This window comes from Apis laboriosa, unplaced genomic scaffold (genome assembly GCF_014066325.1).
Source record: "Apis laboriosa isolate Shangri-la unplaced genomic scaffold, ASM1406632v1 scaffold122_cov146, whole genome shotgun sequence".
NCBI classification, from domain to species: Eukaryota; Metazoa; Arthropoda; class Insecta; order Hymenoptera; family Apidae; genus Apis; species Apis laboriosa.
Window position 1 is genome coordinate 356,459 of NW_025221084.1, and position 27,061 is coordinate 383,519.

A 27,061-nucleotide genomic window follows, 5' to 3' on the forward strand; every position below is an offset into this window, starting at 1 on the left:
ATTTATGTTTTTTTCTGTTAAAGAATAGAATACAGTTGAATATAAATATGTAAAAAAATCATTAAAATATTATTTCTTTTATGATTTTTTTTTCAAAAATGTATCAACATTTTCCAGTCTACATTATAATTACATTATAACATTAATATTTCATATGATTATACAATAGCAAATAATTTAATTTCAATGAAAAAAATAATCATTTAATCATTTGACAGATCTTATTTAAATCTTACTTTAATAATATTACTTTAATAACAATATTACTTTAAATTTATCATCATAATGCATTTGTATAACTTTATATTAAATTTAAATGTAAATATTTATTTAATGTTCAATAACCAAATATTATCTGATCGCCACAATGATTTATATTGATTTTAATATTAAATTTTAATGATTTATTTTATATAACTCAATATAATTTAAATTTATATGAACTACATTTATATCTATTTAATTCCTAAAACTTTGTATATTACTTTAAAGAATTAAAATAAAAATAAAAAAAATCTTTTCTATAATCTTAAATATATTATAATACATTAAAATTAAAAATAATTTTTATAAAAAAAATTATGATAAAAAAAGAAAAACTTTATTTTTTTACTATAATTATTTATCATCTATCCTGTTTTATTCAACTTTTAAAAAATTGAAATATTTTTCAGGAAAAATTATTCACAAAATAGAAAAATATTATTTTTTTTATTTTTAATTCTTTTACATGTTATTTTAAAAGGTGACAAAAACATAATTCATAGTACCGTTAATAAGGACACCAGTAATGTGCGAAGAACTGAATACCTCATGCTTTGCATTTATCACTCTAAAACATTTGAGTTCTGAAAGATATTACTGCTATTTTCTTTTAAAGAGAAATACATTCTCGGTTCATTCACCGAGACTTTTTGACTGATGATGTGAGACTATCTAATGTTGATAATATTTTCTGTTAAAATCTCTATTTTGATATACAAATATAGATATATATTATGCAATTTTTATTTATTGTCCAAATTCATTTTAAAGAAACAATTCATGAAAATTTGGCTATTTTTCAATTTTGTGTTATAATTCAAAAATTGTAAAAGATAAAAAAAAAATTTTTTTTTTAATTATTTTAGTAAAAATTACTATCATTTAATAAAAGATTTATTAATTATTAATGTAATTAAAAAAAAGTTATAAATAAAAAATTTATTATTTTTTAATTTACTTTTTTATGCGAAATTTTAATCAATAGTCATAAAACATACAACATAAAAAACATTTTTTTTATTTCAAATATATTCTTTGTATATTACTTGTATATTTTGTTCCGCGATAATTTGGAATTTTTCATTGTATGTATTGTATTATTGATGAGCAATGTATCACATTGACAAGCAATCCTTTTTTATATTTACTAATAAAATAATTTATATTATGTAATAAAATAAATGGAAATGAATAAAATTGTTTAATCATTTTTATTAGAACTTTTTATTTTTAATGTAATTATCAAATTTTTATTTTCTGACGAAGTAAATCTTATATAGAAATATAATAAACAATCAATTATATTTAAATAATTTTGAAAACATATACATATATAAAACATTTAAGTATATGAATATGGATATGAATACGATATAAATATATGAATTATTTATGGTAATAAAGAAATATTTAAAACATAAAAATTTACCATGTATATACCATGTATTATACCATGTACATATAGCATGATTGAAACATATGAAATAATGAAGTAGATGTACAAAATCTTACTCTGAAAAAACAAAATAGATTTTCAAAATTATTTGATTTTTTATCAATATATCCATTTTTACATTATGCTTAAGCAAATACGTCGTAATATTTTTATAATAATATTTTAAATAAAAGACTGTAATTTAATGATATTTCGTATATATAAATTTACATCGTAATTGTATAATGTACTATAAAATCAGAAAATTTTTGTATAATTTTAGACTAGAATAGAAGAATATGAATATAATATAATTTAATTAAATTATAATTTTATGTGGAAATCATATACATCAAGTAATTATATCATTCCTCCATAATTTTTTTTTTGATTGAGATTGTATGTAAATATTTCAATATGTTGATTAGATTTACATATTATTTTGTAATGTAACTAGTCTATAAATTTAATAATAAAAAGTTCTGAGATCCAGCATTTATATTTATTAACCATTTATTAAACAATTCTTTAGTTAACTTTCTCAAAAAAATTATAAATTATGTAAATAATTGATAAATTTTTTACTAACAATAATTTTTATTAAAAAAAACAATTTATCTGAAAACTTTTCTTCTATCTGTTATAATTGGCAAGTTATAGCAAGTTATAGTATAAAATCGAAAAATAACCAAATTTTCAAAAAAAATTTATAATACATTATATGCACATATTTAAAATTTCAAAGTTTTACAATCTTTCGAATTTATGAATTGAATCTTTCGAATCTTCTCTTCTTAATTTTTAGTTTAAATATCACGATATTTGATTATAGATTAAGTCTTTTCTTTTATTTATATTTTCTAATTCAATTTTTGTTCGTGATACCTAATATAATTTAAAAAATAATTACTAACAATTATTATCTTATTTGAAATATTTTTAATATTATTATGAAATAATAATAAAAAACAATAAAATTTATTTTGCAATGAATCTACTTATAACTAATTTAAAATTTTTTAATTTCAAATATGAAAAAATTGGAAATTGGAAAACTAAATTTAAAAATTGAAAGATTTAAAAAAAAAATTAAATTTTTAAATTCTTTCATTTTAAAATTAAAGAATGTTTTCCTGTTTTTTATATTAATGATAATTTATAATCATATAAACTTTACATTTAAAAATTTATAAAAATAATAAATTAAGAAAAAATTTTATTATTAGATATTTATAAGATTATAAATATTATTAGATTAAAAACTCACCTAAATTTTACGATTGTCTTTTTTCTTCATCATTGAAGAGATGATCATCTCCAAGATATTTCGTTTATATTTTTTCTTTTTAGGAACTTCTTTTGCTAAACAATTTCATAATATTTGCATATACATATTACTCTTTTATTGAATATTATTAGTTCTTTCACTTATTAATATCAATTTCAACTGTTCATTCAAATCACTGAATCTATTTAGAGTTCATATTTATTATTATTGTATTAGAGTTAGTTTCTTTTGCAACACTTATTTTCTATACATTTGATTCCCATACAATTTGTGTTTTTATTTTTCACCGTTGTTCACTTGTAGCTTTTTTAAATTTTAAATTAATTATAAATTGTATTAAATATATATATCTAAATTTAAAAATAGTTATTTATAAATTAATGTATAAATAATAATGATGATATAAATGATAAATAATAATGATATTGAGCAATATGATAATATTATATGAGCAATTTTTTTAAAACATATGGAATAATTCGTCATATTTGAATAATTTTTATATCATTGTATATCATATTACCATTAAAAGAATTATGCGAATAAATTAAATAAAAATTATTAAAAATTATTAAAATTTTTAAATTATAAATTTAAAAGCAATATAATTCTTTTAAATTATATAATTATAATATAATTATATAATTAATATAAAGGGAATGCATTAACGAATGTAAATTATTATATTCCTTTATTATGTCGACAAAATATTTATTTCTTAAACTATTTTTTATTATTATTATTATTATAACTAAAAATATATTACAGTAGTTTAATCTAATCTAAATAAATAGATTAGGGGAAAATTGGCCATAATGAAATGAATAAATAAAGTGAAAAATTAATCTTTCTTTTAAACAAAAAATACGATTAAAAAAATATTTTGTATCATGAATCTAATCATTAAAACATTATTGATGAATATTTCATTGGTTGCACTATAAAAATATAAATATGTTTTTTTATATATATCAAAGCGCAAAAAATTTGATGTAATAATTATATTTTTAACTTAGATATTAAAAAATCATTGCAATAAATAAAATATTACATTATAATTCTTACTGAATCTTGACAGTGTAACTCTTTATCTCAAAATAACGTATAAATATTAAACTTTTTTAAAAAGATTTCATGATAATGTGCAGCAAATTGGAATATTTTATGGTAAAATAAAATAAAACATCTACAAATATTTTTTATAAAAAACATATTTTTCTTTAAAATGTTTTAACTTTAATATTTCCTTTTTATTTGTATGTTAATTATATTATTATATTTTAATTTAAAATAATTTTTAATTTAAAAAAATAACAATTTTGTAATTTTAAGTAACACATATTGATGAGAACAAAATTTTAATACCGTCAGAAACTTTTCCATCATAACTAAATATTTTTTTAATCTTAAGTATTTTTTTCTTATCTTATTTTTTTTATAGTTAAAGATTAAGATTTATTAAGATACAGAATAAATGTTATTTTTATATTCCAATCTAAAGAAAAGCATTTTTGACAAACTTTTCCTTATATAAATAAATATAGATAAATATACAATATTTTTATTTTAAAATATTTCAATATTCATTAAAACTTAAATAAACGATATGATTTTCACAATTATTAATATATAAAATATAATATAAATATAATATAATATATTTATTATATAAAAAAGATAAAATAATATATTATATATATATATATATATATATATATATATATAAATAAATATTTTTTTTATGAAAATATATAAGTAAATAAGTATATCATGTATATTATGAATATATAACAATTTTATTTAATTCACAAAAACTTTGTATCATTTCTTATTATATCGATAATATCAAATTTCAATTAAATGTTTTATGAATAAATGCAAATACATGAATATATATGCAGATAATAAAGAACATTTGAAATTACTATCACAAATTAACAATTGAAAAAGACTATACAAACATTATAAATTATATTTAATAATTTTAACAATTTAATTTTCATATTTTTTTATAAATATATAATTTTATAATATTTGTCAATCATTGATAATTAAAAAAAAATAAATTTAATTAATTTTCACATAAATAACAAATATCAAAAAAAAATTACTAATTTCTCCTAAGTCTAATCAAATCTGAATAATAAAAATTTTAATTAATTAAAACTAATTAATTATCTTTGAATTGATTATATATATAAGAATAATTATAATTATAATAAATTCAAAGTATTAAATATTTTAAATAATATAAAGATTAAATTGATTATTAATTATGTATACAAATAAACTACATTCTTTTGCAAAATAAATCGTTTAAAGTGTTATTAAGCTATCGACAAAAATTATTTAAGAATATTAGCCAAATTGTTTTTTCATTTTTGCAGGCTCAAGATATTTTTCTTGTTTTTAAAAAACAAAAACAATATAATAAAATTCTTTTATCTTCCATAAATTTTTTATAATAAATAAATTAATTGATATTATATTAATATTATATATTAATATTTCTAATAATTTCAAAATTATAATATATATAATATATATACATATTATATACATATATATACATATATATATATTATATAAATTTATATTATTATTATTATGCAATCATATTATTTATATATATATATACATATATATTTATAATATCAAATATATTAAATTGTATAAAAAAAAATAGTTTAAGTATATTGATATAAGATATTCTTAATTTTTGAACTTTTAAGAAAATCATTAATATAGCATACGAAAAATATTATTTTAATATATGCTTTTATGTAATAAAAAAATATTATTACTTATAAAATTATGTACATATATTTATTTTATGTATATAAAATTATGTACTTAAAATTATGTATATATATTCATAAAGAATTAAAAGTCATTTTAGTTTCTCTGAAATATTGCAAGTATAAAAAAAATTAATACATTATGTTAATTGAAGAAAATAGTAAATATTTTCTATTTCATTTTTTTCTTATTCTTACTATTTAAAAGAAAAACATTAATTATCTTAACTTGATTAAATAACTTGATCACTATGTATATTTTTCATTTAAAAAAAACATTTCATTAAAAAATTTAAGTTTATGTACTATTTAAATCATTAAATTTTGTATATTATTTTATTATTATTATTATTATTAAACTTTAAAAAATCGAAAAATTGTATCAACGTAATCTGCGAGAAAATTTTTAATATTTTTCAATTTCGTTCGTTTCAAATCATATTTAAATTGTATTGTAAAAATGATTATAATTAAAAATAAATTTCAAAAATGAAATAATTGAGAAAAATATTTTTTTTTATGAAATTTCATTACTTTTTTCAATTCATTATATACACATAAATATAACTTACTTTAATAAAAATATAAAATATAATTTAATGAATAAAATATAATTCATTTGAAATTTCACAAAACATAATACTATTTTACTATTTTATAAAAATAATATATAAAAAATATTAAAATTCAAAATTTCAAAATATATACTGTTCGATAATATACTGTTACGTATACTGTTACATAATAATATACTGTTCAAAATAAATAGATAACTGATATATATATATATGCTTATAATATAAGCATAGGTATTTCTTTTGATAAAAAATTTAGCATACTTTATTCAAAATATTTCATTTAATATGTATATATAGATATAAAATATAAGATATAAAAATTCAGAATTTAAAAAAAAAATATAATATTTAAAATATGTGTAATTACTTCTTTCACTACATTTCACAATGCATGAAATATCAAAATATAATTTTCAAAATATAATATCCTCTTAAAATATTATACATATTTAAAATGTAATATTTAAAAAGTGAAGAAACGAAATATAAGAAATGAATATAAGAATCGATTTTTAAAGAAAAGATATTTTCTTAAAAATATTATTAGAGCACAATTATTTATGCTTTTATAAAGTATTATTGATATAAATATATATAAATATATTTTGTTAATTTTATTTTCATATACAAGTTATATTTTAATATATATTTACATATATATATTATGCTTTGTACACAATTACATATAAATTAATAATTTTCTATATTCTTCTTTATGTAGTATATGCGAAAATAAATACCTATATAAAATAATTTCGAAGATAATATCGTGTCATTTTATTTGACAGTTATGAAACACAATATTACATTCAGAGAAATATTCAAAGAAATAATACAATATTATTTTAAATAAAACTCGTGGAATTTCGTGTTTTCAATATGTCAATCAAATTCTTGATTTGAAATATTAATATGAACTTATATTTTAACATTTTATCTAGTGAAAATTTAATGAAAAAGTTGTTTCTCTCCTTCATGACTATTAAAGAATAAAAGAAAAAAGAAAACAAGAAAAATAATCTTTTTCTTTAACATTGCTATGAAAAAACTTGTATGAAATGTAAGTAGAAAAGGCAAAAAATAGAATGATATAGAAGCAATGGCATGCAATATTCCAGAAACTCTTAGTTTGTTACAGTCGATAATCAATAACTCAAAAAAAAAAATCATGACCGTATATCATATGATACTATAATGAATCAAGCAATTTATAACTTTAACTATTATCTCAATTTTAACGCTTACATGCTTTTAAAAAGTCTCTACATATAAATATCTACATGTATAATGTTTAAGTATCTATATATTGCATACACACACATAGATTTCTTACATGTACTTCCCTTGTACGTCATATGTATATATTTTTCTCTTTCTCTCTCTCTCTCTCTCTCTCTCTCTCTCTCTCTCTCTCTNTATATATATTTATTTTTATTATAATATATAGAAAATATATGGAAAAAATTTAAATAATAAATAATTGAAATTAATTAATTTCATTTCTCTTGATAAAAAAGTGAAAACTAAAATAAATCAAATCAATATTACTATTTATTTTTTATTTAATTCATAAATTCTTTATTTTTATCCTATCAATTAATTATAAATTTATTTAATTATTAATTTAAATATATGATACTAAGCAAATATTTATAGATACTTATTCAATATTTATATTTCATTAAATATATCATAGATTATTAAAATATTAATTAAGAAAAAAGCAAATATGTACAAAGTATGTTTGTATATACTATATACAAATATATATATAAATCAGTTAATATCAGTTAAACCGAAAGAAAATATATCATATTTCTTTTTTAACGATTTCTAATCTTTTTATTGAAAATTTATAAATTTTAAATCACCATATTCTATAGTTAAATAATAATCTTCCATTTATGATAATATGTTGACTAATATGCATAATAGACATATATGCATTTTCAATTTGATATGTATATGTACATACCTTCTAATATACATTCAAATATTTATTCATAATAATATATTGCACAATCACAAATAGAATTACACACAAGAATATTATTGTAAGAAAAAAAACAGATCAGATGACATAAAAGATAAAAAAAAAAGATGAATAATAAACCCACAATAATAAACCCACATTCACCACACAACTTCGCGCGGCCTACTGAAACATCAGAAGACATGCGTTGCCCTGATGGCTCTCCTTTTCCCCTCCCCATATTCAATCTCCCACTAAGGGTAACTCACCCCCTCTCTCTAGGGTTATCAGCAGAAATGTATGTTTGAAAGACTAAAAATAGATTTGAGTGAACTGGTTTTGTAGAATGAAAATTATTGAGATAGTAAAAGTGTGATATTAATAATAGGATCATAACAATGTTATTAATAAATGTTATTATTATATTAATATAATTATTATTTATTATTTTATCACAAATAACATTATTATAATCTAAATTATATATTATATATTTATAATTATAGATATATAAAAATATATTATATATAATTAAATATAAATCTATTTAAAAAGTATTTATTATAATAATAATAATTTCAATCCAATTTATGTAATATATACAAATATTTATATAATATATTATATATTATATTATACTATATAAATTATATTACATATATTAAATGATTACACGCTATTTAAATTTAATACATATTTCTATGATATTTAATAAATCTAAAATAAAAATTTATACATAAAAATAAAAGTATAAAATATTTACAATATCATATTATATTATGATAAGAATTTATTATATAAATAAAAAGTAATTATAAAATTATTTTTCTAGAATAAATTATTGTATAATATTAATAAAAATTATTATATATTTGTTATAAATTTATTACATAATAATATTATATAATATTATTTGTTATAAATAAAAAGATTAAAATCTAAGATTAGTAAGATTATTTTTTATTTTGTAAATAAATAATAATTTTTGTCTTTTAATTTAAAATATTTAAATTAAGCTAAGTATTTATATATTTATTAGCGATTTAATTTTGACGAGCTTGAAATTATCATTATAAACAATATTTGTTATATGTTACTGTTATTTGATTTTAATTTTAGATGAAGTTAGACTGGATTTAGATTAGGTTAGATTAAATTAGATTATAAAAATTAAAATTGAAAAATATAAGAAAATAATTAGAAAATAATTAAATTACAAAATATTTATCATTATATCTGTTGAGTTTTTTATAATAAAAAAATATTTTGAAATAATATAGTAAATATAAATTTTAAAAAATATTAAATCTTCGCTATACAAAAAATTTACAACGTATATGTACGATTTAGTTGCTATGATAAGAAATTAAAAAATTTTAGATAACAGAAACTCATGCATCAAAAGTTATGTATATTTATATATATTTATCATTACATATATTTATATATATGAATCAATAAATATCACAATTAAATTATTAATTTTAAGTTGTTAAGTTATCTAACAATATCAAAAAATATAATAATTATTATATTAAAATCATATTTTTGTATATAATAAAAATTCAAAAATTTGAATACGATTGTAAATATGGGATAAAATGAAATATCTGTGATTATTTATTTAAATATAATTACATAATACTTCAAATTCTAGAATTTATTATTTGTCACAATAATTCAAAAAAATTATTTTAGAATAATGACGATATTGCCTAATTGAATTTTTCTAGTCTATACCAATCCTCAATGAAAAAAATTATTGATGAAAATGTTATTTATTGAAATATATATTATAGAATATTATAGTCTAAATATCATTTAAATCAGTACAATAATATTTGTTAAAAATATAAAAATATAAAATATATTTTATATATTATATTATAAATATCTTAAAAATTAAAACTGAAACATGTATACATAATATACAAACATATACAAGACAAAAAAATTGTTAAAATAATAACTTTGATAATATATTTCAAACTTATCAAAATCAGTAATATAATAATATAAGTAATTACATACAAACATTACATTATATTACATTAAAATTGTTTTATAATATTGTTTTATAATAATGAATATTAAAAAATATAATTATTATTAGATCTTTATAAATTAAAATTTTTTTTATAAATATTCAAATACATATACGTAGATAGATATTCAAAATACATACGTATATATACATATATATAAATTAAAATATAAATTATTAAATTTATATAATTTGCATATTATATACAAAATATTAATATATTGATATAAATAGAATATTGATATATCATTTCATTATATATATAAATATTTAAAATGATTATTTGATCTATAATTGTTATTAATTTAAAAAATTTATTCTTACATTTGTAAACATATATATTTCTTTAATTAAATCTAGATTTAAATATACTAAAATTCTAAAAATTACATATTTTTTCATAAATATCACTAAAAATCAAAAATATTTTTTTTTATTAATAAAAAAATTTATTAAAATTTATTAAAAAAAAATATTTATATTAAAGAATTTTTTTTCACAAGAAAGAATAAATTATGTAATTATTACATAAATATGTTTAGAATCAATAAAATAAAATATTCTGAAAACTGAAAATAAAAGTTAAAAAAAAATTTATAATAAAAAAAAATTAATATATAATAAAATTATATATATAATAAATAATAATATATTAATGAAATAAATATAATTATTACAATAAAAAATACAATAAAAATTACAATAAAACATTTCATAATTAATAATTTTTAAAATATTAAATATTTATATATATTGAATAATCTACAAAATCAAAATATTTTATCTGAATTATTTTAGTAAATTTCATGTACACAAAATAATACACATATAAAAACAAATGCGTAAAATGAATAGAAGCATATTCAGATAAAAAAAGAATAGATTAAAATTAAAATATTACTTAATGAATGATAAGTTATTGAGAAATTATATAGAATTTTACATAAATCAATATAAAAATCTAAATATTAGATTCAATTTTATAAATATAAAATATAAATTATTATTTTCTTTATTTTATTACAATCAATTTTATTTTCTACTTTTCAAACTAATATAAAAAAATATTACAACTATATATAAATATATTAAAAAAAATATAATGTAAAAAATATAAAAGTAAAATGACAACTTAGTAATTTATTAAATTTACATGAAATTAATTAGAATAGAAGTAATATAAGTAGTTATTTATTAAATTTACATGAAATTAATTAGAATAGAAATTTATTTCATTATCTTTCACAAAAAAGAATTTATTATATTATTTGAAAATTATATATTTTAAATCTTATATTTTATAAAATCTTTTATATCTTATAAATATTATATATGTAAAATGATTATTTAAACATTCTTTTTCTTTTTATTTTAATTACAAATATACAATATATAAAAATATAAATATATAATATATCATAAAAATAAAATATAAATAATTAAAAAAAAATAATAAAAATTTCAGTTTTCAGAAGAATATATAACTGAGGAAAGAATGATAGAAAAATGATATATAAAAAAAAAAAAATGATGCAACTAAAATTAATAGATAGACACAAAATATAATTGAAATTAAATATAATGCAATATTTCAATAAAACGTTAATAAAAATTATATAAATTGCAAAATATTTTAAAAAGATGGTACAATTGAAATATACTATCATATTTTTTTTCAAAGATGTCGTTATCAGAATATGTTAATGCGACAAATAATATTCATAGAAATTTTTTATTCTTAAAAAAAAAAAATTTATAAAAATTAGTAATAAAATTATTACTAGTTTTAATTATTATTAGTATTAAAATTATTAATAAAATTGATATTAATACCTCGAATATTAATAACTCATATTTTGGAAAATGTTTTAATAAAAACTCTATGAATTTAATTTAATATTATGAATTTTAGAAGAAATAATAAGAAAACTAAAACAAAGCTAAATTATAAAACATTTTATCTAAAACAAGATTAAAATAACAATTTTATAATAATTTAATATATATTTATTACATTTGCAGAGATCTGTTTCAAAAAATCATATTCTTATTATTGATAATGACATGAAATCAAATAACATTCAATAAAAAAAATCAAAAAAGATAACTTTGTTGAAGATTTTCAATTAAACTTTGAAAATTTTTTAAAAAATGAAAATTTAAATAATAAAAATAAAAAATAATAGAATTAATAAAAATATAATAAAAATGTATAGTAAAATATATAAAAATCCAATGAAAACAAAAGTTAAAAATATTAATAGTGAAATTAAAAGTGTTCAAAATTATAAAGATAAAAAAATCATAGATAATAATGATTGTTTTTTAGAAATAGTTATTTTATATTTTATTAAGAGATTTAATTAAATTTAATTAATATATATAAGTTTTTTTAAGTTTGATATTTCAAATCAATTTTTTAATAAAAATATCTTATTACAAATTAATAAAAATTAATTTATAAAAACAAAAAAATATCATGTAATGTTCTTTAGAATTTTAACAAATAAAGAAGATAATGGTATTATAATAAATAAAAAACAAAAAAACATCTGTACTATGTACAAATATAAAGCATAACATTTTTAGAAATATTATGAAATTACATCAAATAATGATTAATGAAATATTTAAAAATGATTCTTTATATTTAAATGCTAAGTTGATTACTATATAATAGATTCTTTATTCATTATATCATTATTTCTCATTCAAAAATATAAAAAAAATAACAGTCTTTGTTAATCGAAAATTTTTATTTTCATTTAAAATACATTTAATTACACAATTAAATAAGAAATTTTCTAATACTTCTAAGAAAATATTGATAGAATTATCATTCTCTTATGAATAAATCCAAAATTGGTATAATTTGAAATGAATATTGATTATAGAATCTATAAATTTTATTTTGTATTTTAATTCTATTTTTATTTTCTATTAATTTTACTTATTTTAATATATAAATATTCTAATATCCATATATGCATATTTTATATAATTTTTATTTTATTTTAAATAATTATCATTTCAAAAAATTATTATCTACACAATTAAATTTCAAATGCAATACAAATCAGAAATTACAAATCACAAAATATTTTATATATTTTTAAAAGTATCTAAAAGTAATATTACTTTTCCTATTTAAAAAATTAGTTTTTGTAAGAATTTTAATATACTTAACATATTATATTTAAGATTATAATATTATATAATAATAATTATATTTAAGATTATTATATTTCAAAAACAATATAAATATAAGTTAATTTATTTTTAAATTCAATTTAACATCATTAATATCATAATATACATATATATGTATATGTACATTAATTTAATTTATTTTGGTAATATATATTACATTTTTTATTTTAAAAATTATTGTATAAATAGTGTATCATTTTCAAAAGAAAAATTTTCTGCATTATTTTTTTTTCAATCAATATTGACATTATTTTAATCTAAACATTCTAATTTTCTTAATCTATCTTTACTAACTTTGAATATATTTTTATTTATATTATAAATAAGAATTTTTAATATTGTTAATAAAAGTATTTTTTAAATAAATTAAAAATCAAAATGTAATAGTTTTTGTATCATTAACTGAATCTATAATAATTTGTTGCTATTAGTTAATCTAAAGTTTTGAATGAATATAATTTGATTGTAAGAATTTACTATTTTCTTAAGATTATATACTAGAAAATTAATTTATTAACAAATTAATAAAAGAAAAATCCTCTATATATAATTTATAAATGTTATAATTAATAACATTTATATTAAAAAATTAATTATTAACATTAAAATTATATTAAAAATTAATATAAAAAAGATTAAGAAATAATAAATAATATAATATATTATTTTAACATATTATTTTAATTAATGAAAATTATATTATAATGGAAAGCATTAAAAAAATTTTAATTCTTTGCGTGTTTTATAATAAAGCTATTTTATTTAGTTCATAACATGTAATTTATATGATGTTGTAAATATAATACTTTCAACCAATAAAATATACGTATTGAATCCATTGAAACAATCAAACTCTTGAATTCATATAAGTATAAATAATACTTTGTTATAATAATACTAAAATTCAATTGTTATATATTATAGTATATATCATTTCATAATTCATAATTCATTTAATTTATTTTGTAATTCTACAATTATATAATTCTATAACAATTTTTATATTGTTAAAATAATTTAACTATTTTAAAAATAAAATTCAAAATAATAATTAACAGAAAAAATATAGATGTCTCAAAAATGTGGAAATATCCGTTAATTGGAGATTCCTGAAGTAATTTCAAATATTTTCCTTTGTAAAAATTTTCGTTATTGCTTTGTTAATGAGTTATTAACAATAAATATTGATCAATCACGGAACATATAACTCGACGATTGACCATGCTTCGACCTAGTCGGCCGAGCACAACAAGTCCAAGCAATATATATTGAAAAAATGCGTTGAATATTATCATTTATTCATTTATTGATTGTCATAGAATTCGATATAATTTTCTATTGATAAAAAAATATTTGTTATATTTTATTAATTATATCAATAATGTCATAATTAATATGTTATATTTATTTATCATATTTGTTATATTTTAATATACTTTTTGATATATGTTGCTTAGATTGGCGATATAAAATCAACGTTATCACAATTTGATTAAGCTTCGTGATTGGTCAGTATTTTTGTTAATAATTTTTTTTTAATTTAAAAAAATTATAATGAAAGTTTTTTTAAACGAAAATGTTACTTAAAATTATCTCAAGAATGTTCAATTAACGCATGTTCTCATATTTTTGAAATATCCTATATAATAAAGAACACATTTGAAAAAACATATTAACAATTTTTTATATAATAATAAAAATAATTTTTAGTGTAATTATATTAAATAAATATATAATTATAAAAAACATCTTATTCCAAATAAATATAAAAACTGTAAAATTTTTTATTTTATTTATAAAATATATATTTATTTTTATAAAAATTTTTTTTAACAATTATTTTTTAATTATTTTTATTTATAATTAATATATTTAATAAATTATATTTATTTATTAATTATATTTATTTTTTAATTTTTTTATTTTTATTATATAAGAATAAAGTTAATTTTTATGTAATAATATTTAAATAAATTATTTAATTTTATTCAAATTGAAATATTTTTTTATAATTAAATATTATATTGACTAGAAATGCGATAAATTTAAATATCACAAAATTGCATATAATCGATAATTTATATTTTACGTCGTTGAAGAACTTGCGTAATACCTGTTGAATTCTTCTCTGAATCTTATAGAGATTGCGCAGGTATAGTATCAATTTTATGTATCACGATTAATTAAAGAAAAATATATATATAAACAAAAATTATATAAAAAATTATTTTTTTTTTCTTTTTTATACATTAATATGTCTTTCAACTTTTTCAATTTAATAATATTAAATATTTCAATAAATATAATTTGGCGCATAAAATCATATTAATCATATTAGTAATAGCAACTTAATACTTGTTGATTTATGGAAGCTATTTTTTGAAATATTATTGCAAAATATGTTATTACAAATTATAATACATCAGTTTCGTAATTTAGATACGATCTAATATAAATAAAAAAAACTGTGTAAAACAAAAATTATTAATATTATGTATTATAATTTAGTTTAAATTATATATATTTAATAGTATAAAATATATTTATAAATCATATTTAGATTAAATTAGAAAAATATATATTAGATAAAAAAGTAAAGAATTGTTACCATATGTTAACGAAATAAGTTTATCTTATATATGTAAATATAATATTATAGATCAAAATGTAATATATTTTTAAAATAAATTTATAAAGTACAATTAAAAAAAAAATTTTATATATTAAAATATTGTAAAATATTGTAAAATTTTTTAATCTATGATAGAATAATAGATAAAAATTATTTTTTATATTAATAAAAATTAATAAAAATTTAATAAAATAAAATAATAGTGATAATAATAATGAAAATAATAATAATGATAAAAATTAAATAAAATATTGTTATATAATATTATTAAAAAACGAAAAAAAGATTTATATATATATTGATCAATAATTTAAAAATGAATAGTATTAATAAATTTGAGCAAAATAATACAATAGAAAATTTAATGCTTCATAAAATAAAGAATAAATTTTTTAATTAAATTATGTCAACTAATTATCCATATCAATATCAGATATGTTTGGGTATGTCTTTGATTTATCTTCAAAATTTATTTTACATGTATTTAATATTATATTTAATCAATTTTGTAGAATTTTGTTTATTAATTTTTACAATAATATTTTAGAATATTAATTAAATATCATTAATTTTATTTTTAGATATGGAGCAAATTGAAGAGAGATCATCTGAAAATCTTGAGGGATTTAAACCATTAACTATTCTAATGCAAATCATTGGAGCAACATTGATAATTCTAGTTATAATTTGGTGTAGCAATTATAGAGGTGGTTTCGCTTGGAATTCTAATCCAGAATTAGAATTTAATTGGCATCCTCTTTTAATGGTTATAGGATTTGTTTTTCTATATGCTAATGGTATTTTTAACAATTCAATAATTTGAAAAGTTGACAAAAAGCTGAATTAATTTTTTTAATTAATTAATTATTTTTACTTTTTTTTTTAGGAATGTTAATATATAGAACACAAAGAAATGCACGAAAACAAAAACTGAAATTAATTCATGCTAGTATAATGTTATTAACTATTGTATTAGTTGTAATTTCACTTGTAGCTGTGTTTGATAGTCATAATTTAAATCTAAAACCTATTCCAAATATGTATAGTCTTCATAGTTGGATTGGACTTACTAGTATAATTTTATTTTGCTGCCAGGTATTTTTAATCATTTTTTTTTATCTATATATACATATTTAATTTAATAATTCTAATTTTATTTTTTTTTTATTTAATTTATTTATATATTAATATTTTTTGAAGGTATAAAAAATACTACTTAAGAAATGAAATATTTAAATTTTTATATTTTAGTGGCTTGCTGGATTTCTTTGTTTTTTATATCCAAAATTACAAATTTCATTACGAACTTCTTACATGCCTATTCATGTATACTTTGGAATCGCAGGATTCATTGGTGTAATTACTTCTTGTCTTTTAGGACTTAATGAAAAAGCAATTTTTGCTTTAAAGTAAGTATATATTTTGATTGTATTATATCAATTATTATCAATATTTTGTAATAAAATTATATATATAAATAATATATTAATCATAAATTTCATTTATTATAACATCATAATATGCAATTTCAGAGAAAACTATTCCAAGCTTGTAGATGAAGCAATATTAATTAATGTAATTGGATTTTTATTAATTCTTTTTGGTGGATTATCAGTTTATTTGGTAACACAAGAACGTTATAAACGTTTTCCTAAATTAGAAGATGAGGTATTAGTTAGTAATAGAACTCAATAAGTAATTATATTATATAATAAATTTTTTTTCTATTAAATATAAGTAAAATTTTAATTCTATTCTTATGTAAGTTATATAAAACATACAATTTCATTAATATCAAAACATTCATTTGTTTATGTAATTTTAATTAGAAACTTTTATATTTTTTATTTAAAATAATAATATTACTTGTTTACTTTTGAATTAAGAAATTAGTATGAGGAAATTTATTCTTTCTTATGTTGAATTATTTATTATATATTTTTATTTTTATTTCTTATGTTGAATTATATTTAATTATTATATTAAATACTTAAATTATTTAAGTATTTAAATAATAAAAAAATTATTTTTAAATTTTTTATATAATTTTGATCTGATTAATGATCTGTATTTAATTTTTATTTGCAAATATATACAATTAACAAAGTTTAAATTTGATACTATATGAATTTTAAATTTATATCCTTTCATCTATATGATTTCATTAATTGTAATTTTATTTACATTAAATTTTATTTAAAAAAAATAGAAAACATTAGCAAGGATTATTTTTTTAGACTTACTAATTTCTTTAATAATGTTTACAACAATTTAAAAAATTGTTGAATTTAATTTTATGAAATATAATATGTATATATTTTCTGTATATGTATATATATAATATACTATAGTACTTAAAAAAATTGTATTTGAAATGATATGATAATGGTATTAAATATATTGTATTAATATATTATATATTATAACATTATTATATATTAAATAAATATATTAAATATATATTATATACATTATATATTAAATTAAAATATTATATCTAAAATCTAATATATATTAGAATAATATATAATATATGTATACATTTATGAATATTGAATTTATATTTATTTGTAAACATTTATTATGATTACTCATAAAAATGTATTTATTCTGAAAAATATATGCAGCAAATTATGAATCTTGCAAACATATTCATTTATACTTTATTTCCTAATTTATTAATTTAATTAAAAAAATAAAGAAGAATATTATAATATATAAGACTATATAATACTATATTGTCCTTTAAAAATATTAAAATGACAAAGTAATATCTACTAATATCTATTAATAATAAGTATTTAATATTTCTTATATTATTGTTATTTTATTGCATTTTTATTAAAAGTATAATGTAAAAATTAAATATTAAAAGAATTTATTTTAATGCAAAAAAATTTTAAATATTCCCGCTTTTTTCTTTGAACAAAGTTGTGCGCAGTAAAACTTTGTCCAGATTTCATATTTTTAGGTTGCATATCCATATTGCATATGTTATTATATATATGTAAGTAATATCACGTTGCGCGTAGTATTAAAATCACACTGGAGGACTAGCGTCCTCAAGCGTCACTTTTGACGAACATTGCACATTCAATGGTTAACCAAATTCCTGTGCCACAGGCAAAATATGAATTGTTAACAGACGTTCGACAGTGAGTTATATTTTTTTTCTTCATTATCTTTTAATTGTACTATATTAAATACATATATGAAAATTATTAATAATCATTAATAACTTTTATAAAAATAGTTTAATTTTCATTTATTTATTTCTTTTTTAAATATATTTTTTAATATATTTTTTAATATATACAAAACATTTACTAATATTATATTATATTTATGATTTAAGATTAAAACTTTTTGTTTTGTTTTTTTAAAAAATATATAAATAAATATTTTTAATAGAAATTAAAAATAAATCGTTTTAAATATAATAATTATTTTTTTATTATTGAAAGCACTTTTTAAATATCTTATAAAATTGATCTTGATAAAATTTATTTACTATAATAATATAATATTATAATATATTATAAAATGAAATAATTTTTACATTTACAATTTTACAAAGAATATATATATATATATCAATATAAATAAATAAATTTATATAAATATGATTGATAATAATATACTATATAATAATAATAAAATTATATTTATAAACTTTTAATCTATTTAATAATTCTATAATTTTTTATTTGAAATATAATTTTGACTAAAAAAAATATTTATAAAAATTATTATATTATATTTAATTTTATATTATATTATATATAAATTATTTTTAGAAATTTAAATTTTATCTATTATATGAATATAACAATTAAATTCTTATTTATTAATTGCTATTTTAATTTTCATATTTACTTGAATTATATGAAAAATATAATTAGATATTTTTATTATTATTATTATGTTTTTATAAAATTAAATATTTGTATATATATAAAAATATACAAAAAATATTATTTGATTATTTTTGTTTAAATGTTATAGTTCTATTTACTTTTATATTTATATTATTTTTATATTTTAATTTTTCTTATATATATATTCTTATATATATATTCTTCTTATTATATATATATATTATATATATATTTCTTATATATTCTTATATAAATTTTACAATTTTTTATTTATTTCTTATTATTTCATTTTATTATAATAAGCTGTATGTATAAGCATACATAAATATATGTCAGAAGTTACAGGTATAGTTATTGATTATTCTATATTTACTGATATAAGAAATTAAACGGAGTATATAATATATATAAAATAAATACAAATTAATATTTTATATAGCCTTTATTATATAAAATTTATGTCCATCATTTTATTCTAAACTATTAATTGAATTCATTCTTTTATAATTATTTTTATATTGCAATATAATTATGAATTCATTATACTATGAAATATAATATAATTAAAATTTAACAGTAATTCAAAATCATTTAAAATCTTATATGAATTTTTCTTTTTTATTTTAGATCACGTTGGAAAACACAAGTTTTATGCTTAGTATTGGTATCTCTGATACTTGGAATTCTTTTTGTAATACGTGCATGGTTAGGTATTATTATCCTTCAGTCTTCAAGAACTGAAACATTTAATACAGAAACAACAGATAATGCCAAGGTTGCTACGTGGTTACGTCGGGCTCGGATGTACGCCGAATCGACGAAGGAGAACCAGAATGCGGACAGGAACAACAGCATCAGTTCGCTACAGCACTTCTACACCAATTCCTCAGGGTAAAAATATTATTTTTGAAATATATTCCAACAAAAAAAGTTACAAATATTATTATATTATTACCAAGAATTACTAAAAAGTAATATTATAGATAATAAAAGTTGTTTTTTTCATAGGCAGATCATTGTCTGTTATTACACCATATCGAGCGACCTGAACACGCTCTGGGAGCTCAGTCCGTCGAACATTGACCCTAATCTTTGTACGCATATTATCGTGGGTTTTGCGGGCGTGGTAAATTGTAGTCTCAATTTGGGTAATAATTCATCAATTTATAAAGAAGTTATTGCTTTGAAAAAGTTTCAACCTGAATTAAGGGTCATGATTAGCGTTGGCGGCAATAATGAGCTCCACTTAGGTTTTTCAGAAATGGTAAAAAATCATGCAAATAGAAAAAGGTAATTTTTTTTATTTTATTTTAATTATTTAGATATAAAATGAATTCAAAATGTTAATTTTATTTTATAGATTTATAAAATCAGTTTTAAATGTAACAAGAACATTTGGTTTTGATGGATTAGACATAGATTGGGAATTTCCTGCATGGCTTGGAGCTGATGAACGAGAAAAAATTCGTTTTATACAATTATTAGAGGAATTACGAAAAGAATTTTACCGAGCAAAAGAAACATTAATTCTTTCTGTTGCAGTAGCTGCTCCACAAGCTATTATTGACCAAAGCTATATGGTTATAGAAATGGCAAAGTAATTAAATGATATATTATTTTTTATGATATGAATATACTACATAATTAGTTTTCAATAAATTAATAATTAATTTTTAATTATTAACAATTATAATTAATAAGATATTTTAAAAAATATTTTCATTTTTCTATTAGTAATAATACAATTATTTTGCTCATTTTCTATTGTGTATAATAGAAAATATAAGAAAAATAATTTATATATTTATTTATAAATTTTTATTATTTAGGTACATAGATTTTGTGAATTTGATGTCATATGATTACCATTTTTATGTATGGTATTATCCAATTACCGGACTTAATGCGCCTCTTTTCTCACGTGCTGCTGAATCTGGTTATCTTTCTACTCTAAATGTTAATTTTTCGGTTCATTATTGGCTTTCAAAAGGGATGCCAGGAGAAAAATTAATTATTGGAATTCCTACTTATGGCCATACTTATAGGTTAGATAATTCGCTGAATCATGGTTTACTCGCACCAGCAAATGGCTTCGGTAAATTAGGAAATATGGGTTTTGTTTCTTATCCTACAGTTTGTGAATTTCTTCAAAATGGTGCAGAAAGTGTTTTTGAATTTGAAAGCAAAGTTCCTTATGCTTATAAAGATAAGGAATGGATTTCTTATGATGACGTTACAAGCATCTCTTATAAGGTATGAATATTCGTGGAATATATATTCTTATAGAATCCATTTTAGAGATTAAAACAAACACAAAAATGACATAGTGTCTAGTATATAATTGAAGTTTATTTATTAAATTATAATCAATTAAAGTTTGCACTAAATGAAGCGAAAAATAGAATGATACAATTAAGAATGAGATATTATCTTCTCATTTTATTTTGTTTCATCTAATACAAATTTAAATTATTTATAACTTAATAAGCCTTAATCGATATTTTTAATAACTATATTTATAATAATTTTTGTATTTGATTTTTTCCCAACTATATTCTAGCATTTATTTTTTAAATGTATTTCATAATATCTATATTATTTTATATTAAAAGTTTTAATAATTAATAGGGATTCTAATTAAATTTAAAGAGTTAAATATTATAAAATTGAAATAATAAAGAAATTATGAAATATTCTAATAAATTATATTTTGTTTTAGGCTAAATGGATTCGAGCAAATAATTTTGGTGGTGCAATGATATTGTCTTTAAATGTTGATGATTGGAATAATACATGTAAATTTAATGAAAGCTTTCCTTTAACTCGTACTATTATGAAAATCCTCAGGTATCAAGAAAATTAATGCATTTCTAAAAAACTTTTTTGTTATAATTTACATTCCTCATAGAAATATTGCATTCCTAAAATATTATTATTATTTATAAATTAATTATTATTAATTTTTAATTAAAATATTTAATCTTTCAAAATTATTATTAGTCCTAAAAATATTATTTGATATAGTATCGCAATATTACTTAATTTGATGAAAACACAAAAATAATTTTAAATTTACACATATAATTTTTCTTCTCTTTCAAAAGAATATTTTTCATTATATAAAAATTTACATTTGCAATTATTTGCATTTAATAAAAATGCAATTATAATTTTAATTTAAAAATTAAATATTGAAATTATATATTTTTTTTCTTATTATTAGAATATAACTTATAGTCATATAATATATGAAAAAAATATTATTAAAATATATATATTAAAATATGAAAAAAATATATGAAAAAAAATTAGAGATTAATAGTGGAAAATTTATTAATAATATATGTATATTGACTTTGAATGAAAATTCTTGTAATATAAATCTAATGATAAAGATAGAAATTAATTTATTTGTAATATAAATATTTGTTAGAAATCTTTATGCGCAAATATTTATAGTATTTGATTAAATCACTTAAATGTACACGTTTTTGAAAAATTCTATAAGTATATGCAAACGCTTTATTATGCATTTCAATAAAATGTTTTGAATAAAAATTAATTATCAATCGCTTATATATTTGAATATTAAAGATTTATAAATAATATTTTTTTTTGATATAATTATAGTTTTTTATTTTAAAGAATTGTAGCTAATACAGAAACAAGTTCAATAATTTTCAAATAACTTTTAATTTAAGAACGTTAAATTTATTTAATAAAAAATAAAATATTAAATGTTATTATTAAAAAATAAAGAATCATAAAATTTGAGACATTTTAAAGAAAATCAATGATAATTTTTAAAAATATCTAATAATCAATATATATATATATAATAATAATCAATATATATATAGTTGATCTATAATCGATATTTATTCAAAACATTTTTTTGTTAGAATTTTTGAAAAATAATGAATATTGAATATTTATATAGGCATACATTCTGTATATTTGCATATAAATATTGGACTATCCTTAGAGCTTATAGTTTTCCTATTTCATTCTTATCTTTACTATTCTGACCAACACATTTAGAACAATGTTCCTATTTTATAAATATGCAACTTACTTATCATATCCTTTTTTTAAATAATTACTTCATTACATAATAGCTATGTAATTTTATTAATTATAGGCATTTAAGTTGCAATTATTTTATTAGTCATATTAGTCATATTATTAGATTATTATTAGATTATTAGTCATATATCATAAAATTAGTATTCATCCTATCTCCCATTATTTTTAAAGTTTATTGTTGCTAATATATTTCTTATTCAAATATTTTCATTAATTTTTCTATGATACAAAATTATATATATAAAATTATATGTATCATAAGAAACAAAACATGTTTTCACATTTAATCTTGTATAAAGTATTATTAAATATATTTTATTAATTATAAATAGCAACAATTATTTTTATTATTTTAATAATAATTATTTTATTTTTATTTTATTTATTTATAGTTTAATATGCAATTTATAATTGATATGTATTATTTTTATAAAAGTTAATAAATGCTAATCTAAAAATTTATATAAAAAATAAATAAAATTAAAACAAGTTAAATGTTAAATGATATTTATGAAAATAAATAAATAATAAATAGCATAGTAATAAATTAGTTTACAAAAGATTTGAATTTTTTAAATTTTTTTAATAATTAGAATTTCAGAATTTAATATTAGAATAATTTCAAGGAATAAAAATTTTGGGATTAATATTATAATTAATTCAACATTAGTTCTTAAATAACTAAATTAATATTCTGATATTATTGAATTTGCCGTAATTTTTTTTATATTATTTTTTCTATATAATTAATATTATCATTACCATTATATAATGAATATTATAATCATTTTAAAAAAACTTGCTTTAATGGCATTTAAAAAAAATTTGTTTTTAAATTTAGAAATCAAAAATCTACATGTGATAGATATCATGAAATATATAATTTAATATATATAATTATTAAAAATAATTATTCTATTTAAGAAATGCACTATAATGATAATTTAATTAATTAATTAATTTTTAAAATATTTTTTATTAAATAATTTTGAGATAATTATATTACAATTTAATTTCTTAAATTAAAATTTTCAATATTTTTTAAAAGTTTTAAGTTAAAAATTAAAAAAAATTATAGATATTTTTCTATTATATATTTAAAAATATAATTTTTTTTTAAGAAATTTGTTTTCAATTTCAATTTGAAAAACATAATTTAAGTAATATTGATTATTTTTAAAATTCATGTATCATTTTTTTGCTAATTAATTTGTTTAAATTTATTAGTTTAGTTTCACTATCGAATTATATAATCGAATATCTAAATAAAATGTATTATATTATTATAAATTTAAAAAATAACTTTGCATATACTTAAAAACATATTTATTGTAATGAAATTAATAAATTGATTGTAGTAAAATTGCTTACCACAATGAAAATAAGAATTACCATATTATTTATTTAATGTTATAAAAAGATATTATTAAAAATTATTATATTGTTGCAATAAAACTAAGGAAAATATGATCTATTATTTAATAAAAATTATTTTATTGTAATCAAAATCAGACAAATATATAAAAAATACATGCATATAATTTGATTATAAAGAAATAAAAAGAATTTATTAATAAGTTAAATTATGAAAAGACAAAAAAGAAAAATGTTTTTAGTTTATTAAAATAAACAGTATTCTCTTAGTTTTAATGCAGTAAAGATAAAAAATTCTATAAGATAGTTTTAAATATCAAAAATTCGTCTATGTTTGAATAGAATTTTTAACTTAATTAATGTACGTAATGTTTTCATTTCATTATGCATATCTTCTGTTCATGTAATGAAAAACTTAATAAAAAGTATCATTAAATCAAGTTTCTAATTTTTTTTATGTTAGAGATTTTAATTTAAAAAAAAAATATTACTTCTATAAAGTATTATATAAATAATTATGTATTATAAAAAGATTAATTATATGTAATAATTAATATAAAATTAAAAAATTTCTTTGCACAATTCTGTAAATGCGATTACTGACACATAAGATTTGTTTTGAAGAATAAATCCTTCAATCAACAAATTATCCTACTGTTTATTAATTCATTCGTTTTATATTATAATTTCATTAATGATATCAGTATTACATTTTTTCGATATTAGAATTTTGAATCGATAAATGAATTTATGTTAATTAATTGGTTTATAAATCAATACAATAAATGTGACTAAATATACATTTGAAAATTATTGACTTTTTGAAATTATTAACAGTTTAAATCAATAGAATAAGTATTTCTCTAATTCTAAATCCTCTTTAAAATTCTATGTTAAAATTGTTCTTATTATCGTATTTTTTAACGTTTTTTTAAACGTTTTATATATATACGTATATATATATATAATATATATATTATATATAACATATATATAAACATATACATAATGATATGTATATATGTGTGTATATATATATATATAAGATCTGGTCAAATAATATATACAAATAGGCATAGAATGATTCTTTATAAAAAAAAAAAAAATAGAATAAAATTTTTTTATTCAAGTTTTCGTTTTTAACAAAATCGAATTTGAAAATTTTTTGAATAAGTGAAATTGATATAATTTCCAATTGGATTCAAATAAATTATTAATAGAAATTTTATATTGTTATATAAAAATAAGCAAAAAATAAAAATTAATTTTATAATAATCTTGTTTAAATTAGTTTTTTGAAAAAACCAATTTCTCAATTATATGGTTTTTTAATTGTACATGTTAAATTTAAAAAAAAAAAAAAGAATTTAAACAATACAATTCTATATTTTTTGCTTATTCTCACGTAAAATAGTTTTATTTCATATAGAATAACTTCCTATTAATAATTCATTCATATCCAATTGAAAATAAATTAATTTTATGTGTATTTAAAAACATTT

General features: G+C 15.9%; 3 protein-coding genes across 14 annotated transcripts in view; 2 read left to right on the forward strand and 1 right to left on the reverse strand.

Moving 5' to 3' along the window:
- LOC122720216 overlaps positions 1 to 8,494 on the reverse strand; it is a 58,648-nt gene extending 50,154 nt beyond the window's left edge. For 4 of the 10 annotated variants that reach the window (XM_043946773.1, XM_043946766.1, XM_043946772.1 and 1 more), the window contains exons 1-2: positions 8,339 to 8,494; positions 2,967 to 3,290 (exon numbers count right to left, since the gene is read on the reverse strand). The gene's annotated coding sequence lies outside the window, so the exon portion shown is untranslated. Of the gene's footprint in view, positions 1 to 2,966; positions 3,338 to 8,338 lie in introns of all 10 variants that reach the window. The other 6 variants (XM_043946774.1, XM_043946771.1, XM_043946770.1 and 3 more) reach the window with 3 other exon arrangements.
- Positions 8,495 to 14,891: 6,397 nt separating this feature from the next.
- On the forward strand, positions 14,892 to 17,953 carry LOC122720244 (plasma membrane ascorbate-dependent reductase CYBRD1-like). 3 transcript variants are annotated; one of them, XM_043946814.1, is made up of 5 exons: positions 14,892 to 15,097; positions 16,803 to 17,018; positions 17,108 to 17,316; positions 17,473 to 17,630; positions 17,754 to 17,953. In XM_043946814.1, the coding sequence occupies exons 2-5, from the start codon at positions 16,805 to 16,807 to the stop codon at positions 17,914 to 17,916; spliced, it is 744 nt and encodes a 247-aa protein (XP_043802749.1). In that variant the 5' UTR covers positions 14,892 to 15,097; positions 16,803 to 16,804; the 3' UTR covers positions 17,917 to 17,953. The 3 variants fall into 3 exon arrangements, with proteins under 3 accessions (XP_043802749.1, XP_043802748.1, XP_043802747.1); XM_043946813.1 differs by lacking the exon at positions 14,892 to 15,097 and adding an exon at positions 15,711 to 15,741; XM_043946812.1 differs by lacking the exon at positions 14,892 to 15,097 and adding an exon at positions 16,509 to 16,664.
- A 1,315-nt stretch (positions 17,954 to 19,268) lies between these two features.
- Positions 19,269 to 23,142, forward strand: LOC122720192 (chitinase-3-like protein 2). The gene is made up of 6 exons (XM_043946725.1): positions 19,269 to 19,376; positions 20,727 to 20,990; positions 21,108 to 21,389; positions 21,460 to 21,696; positions 21,929 to 22,352; positions 22,819 to 23,142. Exons 1-6 carry the CDS (start codon positions 19,318 to 19,320, stop codon positions 22,960 to 22,962), a joined length of 1,410 nt encoding a protein of 469 aa, XP_043802660.1. The 5' UTR covers positions 19,269 to 19,317; the 3' UTR covers positions 22,963 to 23,142.
- The last annotated feature ends 3,919 nt before the right edge of the window (positions 23,143 to 27,061 follow it).

Coding starts and splice junctions, on each gene's coding strand:
- LOC122720244 (XM_043946812.1), top strand. CDS start 16,625: ATGTCAACTAATTATCCATATCAATATCAGATATGTTTGG. Junction 16,665..16,802: donor TCAATATCAGATATGTTTGG/GTATGTCTTTGA, acceptor TTTTATTTTTAG/ATATGGAGCAAATTGAAGAG. Junction 17,317..17,472: donor TAATTTTATTTTGCTGCCAG/GTATTTTTAATC, acceptor TTTATATTTTAG/TGGCTTGCTGGATTTCTTTG.
- LOC122720192 (XM_043946725.1), top strand. CDS start 19,318: ATGGTTAACCAAATTCCTGTGCCACAGGCAAAATATGAATTGTTAACA. Junction 21,390..21,459: donor AATCATGCAAATAGAAAAAG/GTAATTTTTTTT, acceptor TTTATTTTATAG/ATTTATAAAATCAGTTTTAA. Junction 21,697..21,928: donor ATGGTTATAGAAATGGCAAA/GTAATTAAATGA, acceptor TTTATTATTTAG/GTACATAGATTTTGTGAATT.